Source organism: Helicoverpa armigera, chromosome 14 (genome assembly GCF_030705265.1).
Source record: "Helicoverpa armigera isolate CAAS_96S chromosome 14, ASM3070526v1, whole genome shotgun sequence".
NCBI classification, from domain to species: Eukaryota; Metazoa; Arthropoda; class Insecta; order Lepidoptera; family Noctuidae; genus Helicoverpa; species Helicoverpa armigera.
This window is the reverse complement of record NC_087133.1, coordinates 11,072,974-11,084,298: the sequence shown is the minus strand read 5'-3', so window position 1 is coordinate 11,084,298 and position 11,325 is coordinate 11,072,974. Positions and strand designations below refer to the sequence as shown.

General features: G+C 35.5%; 1 protein-coding gene across 1 annotated transcript; it reads right to left on the bottom strand.

The window, feature by feature from the left end:
• Positions 1–6,434: 6,434 nt before the first annotated feature.
• On the bottom strand, positions 6,435–9,598 carry LOC110375083 (ras-related protein Rab-18A). Its single transcript, XM_021333060.3, has 5 exons — positions 9,274–9,598; positions 8,125–8,292; positions 7,643–7,784; positions 7,307–7,432; positions 6,435–6,639 (listed from the first exon to the last, which is right to left on the bottom strand). The coding sequence occupies exons 1-5, from the start codon at positions 9,342–9,344 to the stop codon at positions 6,520–6,522; spliced, it is 627 nt and encodes a 208-aa protein (XP_021188735.2). The 5' UTR covers positions 9,345–9,598; the 3' UTR covers positions 6,435–6,519.
• Positions 9,599–11,325: the final 1,727 nt, after the last annotated feature.

Sequence of the window (11,325 nt, the reverse complement as noted above, 5' to 3'; positions counted from 1 at the left end):
CCGTACACAAGTTAGCTTAATTACCTATTAGGTTTCTTGCGTAGATAAAGTAGTAAGAACAAAAATAAAATTAATTCTCCCTAACCTTCATACAGCCTTATAAAAGGGGTCTTAAAGAAATGTCATTGCGAACAAGAATATCTCGTTCCATCTCTATTAGATGGCATCTTAAGTGGTTCTTGTAAGTAAATGATCTGGTTCCCGCGTCACGTTTCTTAGAATAGGTACTTGTTATCTGTTCATTCTTGGAACACGTACACTCACGTGTTACAATTAATTCCTGAAGTTGTTCCACTTGTGCCAATGTAAGAATGTTCTAGGTGGTTCTGAGAAATTTTGTAGGGGTTATTTGGAGTGGTGCAATTAAAGTCTTGTTAACACTTGCATCTTTAAATAAGGATGCGTTAAAGAACTTGGAATTAGTTTGATTTGACTTAATTCTGATAGTTATATTGCAATGTATTTTAACACAATAGTGATGAAAGTAAAATATTTAGGTACTTTTTCTGTGTGAGAGGTCTACGCAACATACTGTTATCGTCCAATAACTTGGCCATTTGAACGCCGTAAGCACAATAGTGTTTTGAAAATTGTTCACATAAGATTTTTACTAGCAAAAGCTAACCTATAGGTACGTACTTACCGTCGAAGAATGTCCAGAACATATTAAACCCTCTTTTAAAACTGTCAACTAAATAATATTAAACGAATCCAGAGCCATGTATGAATATAAAATGGTAGTGTAAATACAGTAATATGTAATTTATTCATACCCAGTTTCAATTTCGCGGCGTGCCGACTCCTGTCGCCTATTCTGCATGGATCGTATGCAGAAATGAATGAACCGTTTCGATAAACTAATTCCTACATAGGTACCTATGTTTATATTGCCGATAGTCTTTTCATTTTTTATGATCGAGAATACGGTAATGGTAATGTAAAATGTAGTAAGATGTTAGATAGAGGAGTATGAAGGAGGAGACTTGTTGAGACTACAAGTAAATTGGGATGACAGTAGGACGAATAGTGTCTTAATTATGTGGTGATTACTTAACCAAAGACGAATTTTAAGATGGGTATCTCATTTATGTAGTTTTTCTTTCTTTTACAAAATGACTTTAGAGAGTTGCCCCAAACTGAAGGACTCTAATAAAGTTTTTACATACTTATCTACTAACGCTATTAGTACCTAGATAAGTGAAAACTTTTATATGAAGCGTTAGAAATTATTTGTAGATTTTCAATGCCTAAAAAGTTATGTGGGTACATAGTTTCGAAGTGAACCTAAAATATCGAACTTTATTATATTTTTGATGTTTTTCAGATTTACCTTTTGATACAGCGAGTGAATATTTCAATATACTCGTCCGTTGCAAGTTTATTAGTTTTAGAACCAACGAACGGCTATTCAGTTGTTGATGGAAAGGTATTTGATATTTTTTACATGAAAACTAACACACGCGAACATTTTTTCGCAGTTTATAAAATTGCTAACGATGAGCAGACCAGAGAGAATAATGAAATGCTACTGGTTCGAAAAACATGAATATTTTTTTTTTACATTTTGATTGTCGAGACCCCTTTTCTGATAGATTTTATTATTTTTAAAGTAACATGGCCAAAAAAAAAATAGGCTTACCATAACTTCTACAGGTAAAGAGCAGGTACTTCCAACTTTAGCACAGAAACAACATTTACTGGTACCAGGGTAAGAGCTACTGGTACCTAAAGCCCAACGAATTAGTTCATTTTAAACAGTTCGTTTTTGACCAAAGCTCCTAAAAACCACGCAGTCTCGAACAGAAGGGCCTTTCAATGTCAGAGGGCCTTTCAATGTCAATATCATAAATTGCTGTTATCAAACTGCCAGCGACGTCCAACCGCGCCACTTAACTTTGTCGCGACCCATTAGCTAACCTAACATGTTTACCCCACCATAAAATACCCACCATCAATTACTTGCAAAAATAAACAGCTAAAGCGCGTATTACCATACATCATTGAACAAGACCACTTATACCGTAAATCATAACAGAAGCTTCCTTTATATTTGTCAACGTTTATCCTCGAGTACTGAAGGATGGCTGGTCATTAATGAGGGACTCCATCTAAGGCCATTGGGGGCAGCCCTCCTTGAGCCTATTTGTCCTCGGCTGTTAGTGATAAATGGGAATGTCCCGGCCACTGGTATTAACTAGAGACATTCGGAAAGAGCCGCTTGGGAAACATACGGACTGACGTTTGTGGTGGGGACGCACGATTTGTGGATGTGAATTTTGTGCTGTAATCGGATTTTATTGATCTTTAGATGGATGGCTTGCTGGTGGCTGAAAGGTTTTTCGTCAGTTCAGAAAGTAATACAAAACCAATAAATGTTTTCAAATGTAGACGGGAGCACCTAGAGGTATATGCTTGAAATCCACACTACAAGTTGGATCCATACGTGATACGACATATAAAAATCAAACGCATTTTCTCTGAATGATGAACCGCACATTTCTTACTTTCTTATTTACAAATTATTTTTTAATATTTGTTCTTTGACGCTCCTTGTAAAGCACTGGTACTCAGCTACATCCGGTTAGACTGGAAGCCGACCCCAACATAGTTTGGGAAAAAGGCTCGGAAGATGATGATGATTCTTTGACGATGGTTCTAGTTCGACGATTCAAGATCTCATGTTAGCTTTCATAAGCCAATTATTGGTCCATATATTCCACCCACACACGATACTAATATTTGCCATTACTGAGACATGTTTTACGCAATTTCAGGACTTATATTTATCTCTGCTAATGCTCATTTTCCTTTCAAAGTAACTTCGGTAATGATCGATTTATTGATAGCATGTTTTTGCTGGTATGTGCTTAGGTACATAATTATTTCGCTCATACGTGGCTTTTAAAAAGCTTTTAGCATTAATGCTAGATTCAAATGTTTATAAAGAACATATTTTTCACTCGTTGAAAAGGCAAGGTTAAAAGTTTTTATTGGTCCCAGTGTGATAGCTACCTAAATGGAAAAAGAAATGACAAATGTTGATAGTAAGTCAAGCGTACTAAATTCAGATAAAGATCAAGACAGTGCAAGAAATAACAGTTTTTTTTTTCAGAACTGTCACTAGGTCTAGCTTTCGCCAGCATTTCGCCCGCCTTCTGTGGAAACTAATCCGTGCAAATTAAGAAAAGTAGCATTTAACCTTTTACAATAGCGAGGTTATCAAACATTGAAAAAAATTACAAATCGGTTCAGTATTTCCTGAGACAACCACACAGGACGTACTTACCTACGTAGGCAAAAAACAGCTGAGCAGTGATCATTCCAAAATAGAATCGATTTATTTACCTATTTAAATTCAGTAGCAAACACTATCCCACTATAGATCAGTACTAAATAACGCCTTAACCTTCCGATTATCCCTATACCAACCAGGTTAAGCAGTACAATGATCGGCAATAACGTAAAAGGTTTCGCGGCAAAAAGTGTAGGCAGTTCGAGAGCTGTTCCTGAAATATAGCCCCATAAAGGCAAGGCGATAATGACTGCTATGGTGTTTTTACAACCTGCCTACCTATCGTTTGTTATAGCACTTATGGCTTTACGTTTCCCTAGAGGGAGTGGCAATGGGAGTTCCTTCCTGAAGTTTGCTTGAAGAAAAACATAGATGGAATGGCCGAAGTAGGTTTATTGACTTGTTTGGTCTTGACAATGAATAGCTTGTGTGATACTGATATAATGAAGTCAGTAAGCAATCTTAGTAATTTGGGGAATAGACGGAATGCACATTTCTTATGGTCTACTCGCTCTAGCAAACAGTGACAAATTGCGTGCGAACATTGTAATAAATGCCAGCAATGGACTCATACCGATAATTTGCGAACAAAATGTGCCAGAGCGACTGTTGGAATCTCGACATTGGTAAAGTAAAAGTGGTGATACCTGATTCATTCGTTTTTCCTTGAGATATGGAACTCTAAAAGTGTGTTGATAAAATGAAACCCGAGAATTTAGTGAAATGTTTTATTTATAATAATATAGTGTACAACATACAATATTCATTTTATTTCTATATACAAAAGCAGACAGAGATATCACATCACCGTATGGCTTACATCTGAAGACAAAATGATGTGAAAAACACTTCACACATAAATAAAGCTTAGATATTTTTTTACACAAATTTTTGACCTACCATAAATTAAAGTGATCCAGATTCCAAATATAAGAGACAGAAAAGTTATACAGAACGCATAACTTTTTCTCTCTTATGCAAAGGAAAATGGACCAACTGATTGCAACGAGTATTTTTTAGTAACCAAACAAATACAAAAAAAAAATCTTTATAGTACAATGCTTTAAAAATCTTGATACTTTTAAATATGCTTACCTTTGCAAGTAGCCTCTTATGCTATTCACTGTACTCTTGTTAAAATTTTCGATAAATTCAAATCCATGAAAAAATAAGTTCTATTCAGTATAAAATAACTATTATTTACATGTTCTATTATCTACATTTTGCTAGAAAGCTGAAAACGTCGAACTAATTAGCATGAAACTGTCTGTTGTAACTGGCCTAAATCTTCACGCCACAAAGTCAAAAGTACCTACTTCATGTATTAAAATAAGCACTTCCACGCAACATGAATCTTTCACTCATTCAATGTGTGATTCAAAAACTTCGTTCACCAATGCTATACAAATTATTAATGTACTGTTTATTAAAACAAAACAAAAAAAAACTCTTCGTTGAAAATTGAACGCAGCTATCGAAATAAGCAGAATAAAATACAGCGAACATTCAATTTTATTGGCCCCATTGCGCTTCCACTTGGATATTTTGTGATGCAATAACTAGTTGAAATTACAGAAAAAAAGTTCGTTACTCGATTAAACTCATGGACAACAATGGACGCTATATTCTGTATTCGCCAATTGTGCGAAAAGTACAGGGGTGCACACAAAAACTTGCATATGGTGTTCGTTGACCTCGAGAAGGCATATGACCGGGTGCCTCGTGAGGTTTCGTGGTGGGCCCTTGAGGAGAAAGGTATACCAGGGAAGTATGTGCAGTTGATCCGAGCGATGTACGGCAGATGCCGTACAGAAGTCCGGTCCGCAGCGGGCACTACCACCAGCTTCAGTGTAGGTGTTGGCTTACATCAGGGGTCGGCCCTCAGCCCGTATCTCTTCCTGCTTGTAATGGACGCGCTTACGGCAGATATACGGGAGGAGGCACCCTGGTGTATGCTTTTCGCCGATGACATTGTTCTGGTGGGGGAGAGTGGGCCAGAGGTCCAGAGTAGACTGGAGGCATGGCGGCTGAGACTGGAGACAGTGGGTTTAAAGGTGAGTAGGAGTAAAACCGAATACCTTCATTGTGATTTTGGCGGTATTTCGGGATCCATGACCATAACCCTAGCCGGCATGCCCCTACCAGTTTGCTCCGACTTCCGGTACCTTGGTTCACTCGTCCAAAGTGACGGTGAGGTGAACAGGGACGTTACGCATCGGATCAATACTGGATGGATGAAGTGGCGACAGGTAACTAGCGCTATTTGTGACCCGCGGATGCCCCTCAAACTGAAGGGCAAAATTTACAAATCTGTCATTAGACCTGTCGTCCTGTATGGATCGGAGTGTTGGGCATTGAAAAAGAGGGACGAGAAGAGAGTGCATGTAACAGAAATGAGAATGCTGAGATGGATGTGTGGTGTTACAAGAATGGATAAAGTGAGGAATGATTACATTAGAGGAAGTCTGAAAGTAGCGCCAGTTACAGAAAAGATGAGAAGTAGAAGATTGTCGTGGTATGGACATGTAATGAGGAGGGATGATACGCATGCAACAAAGTGTGTGCTAAGTATGAATGTAGATGGATGGAGAGGAAGACCTAAGAAAAGATGGATGGATTGCCTGAAAGATGATATGAATAGGAAGGGAGTGAGTGTCAGTATGACGAGTGACAGGGGAAAATGGAAGAAAATGACATATTGCGCCGACCCCAAGTAATATTTGGGAACAGGGCAGGAGAAAGAAGAAGACTCGATTAAACTCATATCGATTGTATTCGATTTTTTATTTAATTTATTTTCGGGCTCTATCGATAGGCAATAATAACGATATAATATTTTTTGGTGAAGTCTCGCGTAATATAAAAATCTATTGCTTTCAACTCACTTATCGATACATTTTCACACTAGTCCTATTTTTCCCCACACTATGCTATACCAACAGTTTAGATATAAAACCAAGCCAATAATTTTTAGAGAGTACTTTCTTGTGATTGCTCGTAATTAATCGTGATATTTTTATTACAATTAAAGCTAGCGTAAGTTTACAAAATAATTTTGACATAAGAAATTCATACAAAAATTACTAGTATTTTTAAATTTTCAGAACACCACAACATGATATAAAATTCTTAGCTTTCGTAAAACTAGTGAGCCTTTTGCTAAGACCTGTCAAGTCCTTGTGATTATAAAAAAAATCTTCAGATGAAGGCCAGTATAAGAGCTAATTCTAAATGGTGCAAGTATAGTTGTAACATGACGACTCCTCTTGTTGTCTCCTCTCTTCATTTGATATGCGGATGTTGGATGAGGAGCCTCCAGTCTCCCAGAGACCGGGTGTCTCTATGATCTAGGAAGGAAATATTGTAATTTAGACCTTATATTAAGTCTCTTAAGACTTATATTTGTGTGACATATATTAACTCTTTAGCTACGACATAATTTGATCAGCAAAGAACATGTTCTTCAGAAGCTGCTGCAGTTGTATATAAGACTTTGAAATAAAAAAGTGGGTATACAAAACTGTCAGCCGCCATGACAGTGTAAATTTAGTAAAGAGAATATATCGATGGAATCATTTATCGATATCAAAATGCACTGTTATATTCGGATCACACATAACAAATTACTGAGCTAATCGATTAGAATAATTACCGAAACCAAATTATTTGATAATTAATGTTAAACATTTTAGCGCCGCGCGTCAGGCTTTAACTAATTTAACTTAGTTTAACTACATTACCTAGATATTTTAGTTTAGTATTTTAAACTACTATTTCACATTAAAATGTTTTTTTTTTTTTGTAAGTATACATTTTCTCATTGACTTTTACTTTTTACTCTATTTTTTGAGATGGAAACTCATCAGATGGCCACACTGTGGGTGCAGCGGGTTGGTTGATTTTCTCCTCCTCCTTGCGTCGTAATTCCTCAATGCTGAGGGTTGATTTTCTAGCAATAGGAAAAGTTAAAAAAGTCAAAATAAAAAAATTAGAAAATTTCAAAGAAATTCTTACCTTCTGTACAAGTTCTTCAAAAGCCAAGCTGATGCCTTCCTGTGTCTTAGCACTACTCTCGATGAACAGCATTCTGTGCTTCTGCGCAAATGCCTGACCCTGTTCTCTTTGTACTGCGCGATTTTGCTAAACAAAACAATATTGGTATGAAAATAATTATACAATAGTATATAAATACGAATGTATGTGTATATGTCCTGTATATAATTGTGATCCTTTGATGTTTGGCTGTTTTGTGATTTCACATCAAAATTACTGTATCAATTTTAATTAATTTGGTTACACAGAAAGCCTAGATCCCAAGAAAGAAGTTTTTTCAAAACACATTAAGCTTACCTTATCGATCTTGTTGCCCACCACTAGACAGACAATGTTCTTTTTAGTGGAGTACACCTGTAACTCCTCGACCCACTCGTTCAGTTTTGCTAAAGACTTTGGTTCTGACACGTCGTAAACTAAAATAGCACCATGAGCATCTCTGTAACAAATCATTGTTTTAGTGTAAATAATTAGAAATTGGAATAACTGCCTTGTAAACAGATCGGTTTTCTTTGAATGAATCATTATTCTGTAAGAAAATAATTACAAAAAACATATATCATGAGCTAATGTCTACTGTATTGAGGATGTGTTAATAATCAAATTATATATTATTAAGCATTCAATAAGTTACACGCTATCGCCTACATGCAAGAAACTCCATTATAATACGACTTTTATAAATTATTTTAAGTGATGCAAATTATACGGTTTTTAAAACAAAGCCATAAATAATGCTAATTAAAAACTTGACTGTCTAGTAATGAAAAATATCATACCTGTAGAAACTCGATGTCAACGTTCTATACCGTTCCTGTCCAGCAGTGTCCCAAATACCGAGTTTGACCTTAACACCGTTGACATCCATTACTTTACATTTGTAGTCAACTCCGATTGTGGCCGGGAACGAGGCATTGTAGTCTCCCGTAGTGAACGCCAGTATTATGCTAAAATATAAATGTATGGTTATCAATAAATATTTATTTATAGGGTTTGAATAAAACTTTTGTGTGAAATCATGTAATTTAATACATTTATAAACTGCCATACATGGCAGTTTTTATGTTTACGCCGAAAACAGAAAGTCTGACATCCCGTCTTACAGAGTATTGGGATGCCCACGGAAAATTGGTAGCCAACATAGTTGGTAATTGTTTAGGCAGATGACGAAATGAACCTTTAAAATGTACTATTCAAGGTCTATTTATTATTTTCTCAAAGTTGCTTAATTCAAATAAATCTGAAATCCTTCTTGTTATGATTTTATGTTTGTATTTTTAACTGTGAAATGTTAAATAAATAGGCAGGAATGAAATATTTAAAGTGAATGGTTTGAGTCATAAACTAAGTCAATTAGAGAAGAATGGCTGAAACATAGTAGATAAGAAAGTGATTCATTTCGAAGCCGAGCACTTGGTGTTGTTGATAAAATATTAGACTGCGTTCATAAATTGTATGTATATCTAAAAACAACAAGTTCAGTTTCTTTTACTATACTAAGTTTCTATTAGGAAGTAGAAATACTAAAACATACAATATGATAAACATACAATATTTATAAACAGCAAAGTTCTTAAGTTTCTGGTTTTAAGGATTTTTCTGGTGAAAAAGACAGCTGAAGCCAGAATATTTGTGGCGAAAACTATAACTATATTTTGCGTAACGCGTAATAGGTACTCCAGATAAATATTTTTCAACGTTACTGTAGATTAATCATGATAATTTATGTCAAGGTTGAAAAATACAAAGAGTTGTTGAATATTTTACGTTTAATGCGAAAATGGAACACACATTATTCGATTTGACCAATATGGTAATATTATTTCTAGTAAGTACTTAGTATTAAGCATGACTCAAGTTTTTTTTTAGAAAACACATAGGCGCGACCTATGGACCTTTGTAAAGAGTTAACTACATGAAGTTCTTACCTGGATTTACCCACGCCACTTTCTCCAATCACTAATATCTTTAATGTAGCAACGTAGTCTGAAGTAGCCATGATTTACAATAAATAAAGATATGATTTACTATAATCCACTACTGCTTCCTTTGTGACGCACTTGTAGTAACAAATGGTTGATTTAACTAGTCCAAATCTACACGTACACGGTAGTATTTTTAATGAATAACACGGTTTTGTAATAGGCTGTAAATATTGTACAATAGTTCACAATTAAATTCGCAATTTCTCAATGTAAAATACGAAAACAATTCTTTGACGTAAGTGACAGTGACATTTTGCGTATTGGAATTTGGGAATGACGGCATTTGGCGAAGCGTTTTGTTATTCCATCGTTGTAAGATTATCTTTAAAGATTATCAAATCTTTTTTTGTTCAATATATCTATCAAAAAATCAAATAGACTTTAGATGATTTCAAGTATTTTTTATACACAAGTTTTTAGTAGATGAGTCTTATTAAGAAAATTAAATGATTGCAAAATAAAATTTATGAACTTACTAAACGCGACCCAAATTTATCGAACGAATCCAAAGTTCTTGTACCTTATAGCGAGAAACTCGAGATAAGCTATCATAATAAGGAATCTTTCGTTTTAATTGTCTCGTGAGATCAAAAGAATGTTGCCTGCGTACTTTTTAGGGTAGGCGTTCTTCACTGAGCGTCAATAATTCCGGTTCTGGGCACCCCGCATCCCACAACCTCTGTATGTAGTTACAAAACTAAACTTTTTTTTTATAAAGAATCGGGACCCAAACGCGATAGGTAGGTAGGTAGGTGTGTGTGTGTAGTGTGTGTGGTAAACAACAGTGCGAATCCAATTTCTGAAAATTATGACGTAACTCAAAAACCCTATGCTTCAAGGAGACGCCTATAACTGTCATCAATCCACCCGTGACCACTGTCGGTGCCCTTCGGCTGAAACGTCCGGAAATTCTAGACACACGGCAGTGTGTCCGCCAAGTTCGAGCAAAAAAAGCGACACACCGGCCATTACTTGGCAAGTTTTAATAGAAAATTAAATACTTGATTCATTGCGTTTAGTAGGTTTATAACAAGGTGTGTGAAAACTTGCCAAGTAACACCATTAAAAAGTAACTATTTTTAACTGAGGTATGTGTATGGAACTTGGTACTTATTCAGATCTCACTTCTTTTATAGGCGAAGCATTCCCATATTATCGAACTTGGCAGTCTTTCACATTTTTGTTTTGGGTGGGATAAAAAGTTACTGTACCTTTATATGAAGAATGTAATTTCAAGTTCCGATTATTATTAATTATAAATTCGCAAAAGTTTAGAAACCTTTAGGTAGGTAAATACCTAACTTAAAAATCAGAAGGAACCAACTTACCGTAACTCCATTCCAAATTATTCATAAATAAAAACTCTTGCATAAACAATAATTGAAATTTCATATTCCAAACAGCACTGAACCTGACTTTTCAAAGTTGGTCAACCGAGTCGAAGTTAAAAAGTAAAGTTTTTATTGCTTTCTGAATAAAACAACGTTGTTTAGAAGTGTAGGTAGGTACAGTGACTGTGTTTGAAGAGAGTTTGAAGGTCTAAGACGTATTTTTTTTTTCAGGATTGTGAACGAGTATTGGGGGAAGTCACTTATAGTATTACCTGTTTATCCAACCTCCATTTAACCTGCTAATAAGTGTTACCAGAACGAAAGTTTATATGTATAGGCGTTTCTTCCTCTTTCGCGTAAATACTGCTGAATGGATTTTGATGAAACTTAGGTAATAGTACAACAGCTTGCATAATAGAATAGCATTTTTTTACATATAGGTATGCTATTATGCTAGTACCTATATAATAGTTTATCCCAGAATGTAACTAGTCAAGCTTACCAAAAGTAGGTAAACCTTAATCAAGTTAAAAAAGCAAAAAAAAAAAATAAAACCAACCTCACCTCCATACACGAACGCAAAGCTTCCTATTCACACGCTAAAAAATCTGCGATATCAACAGATAGTGCAATGAATAGGCCGCATAGACCCTATTCATCAGTA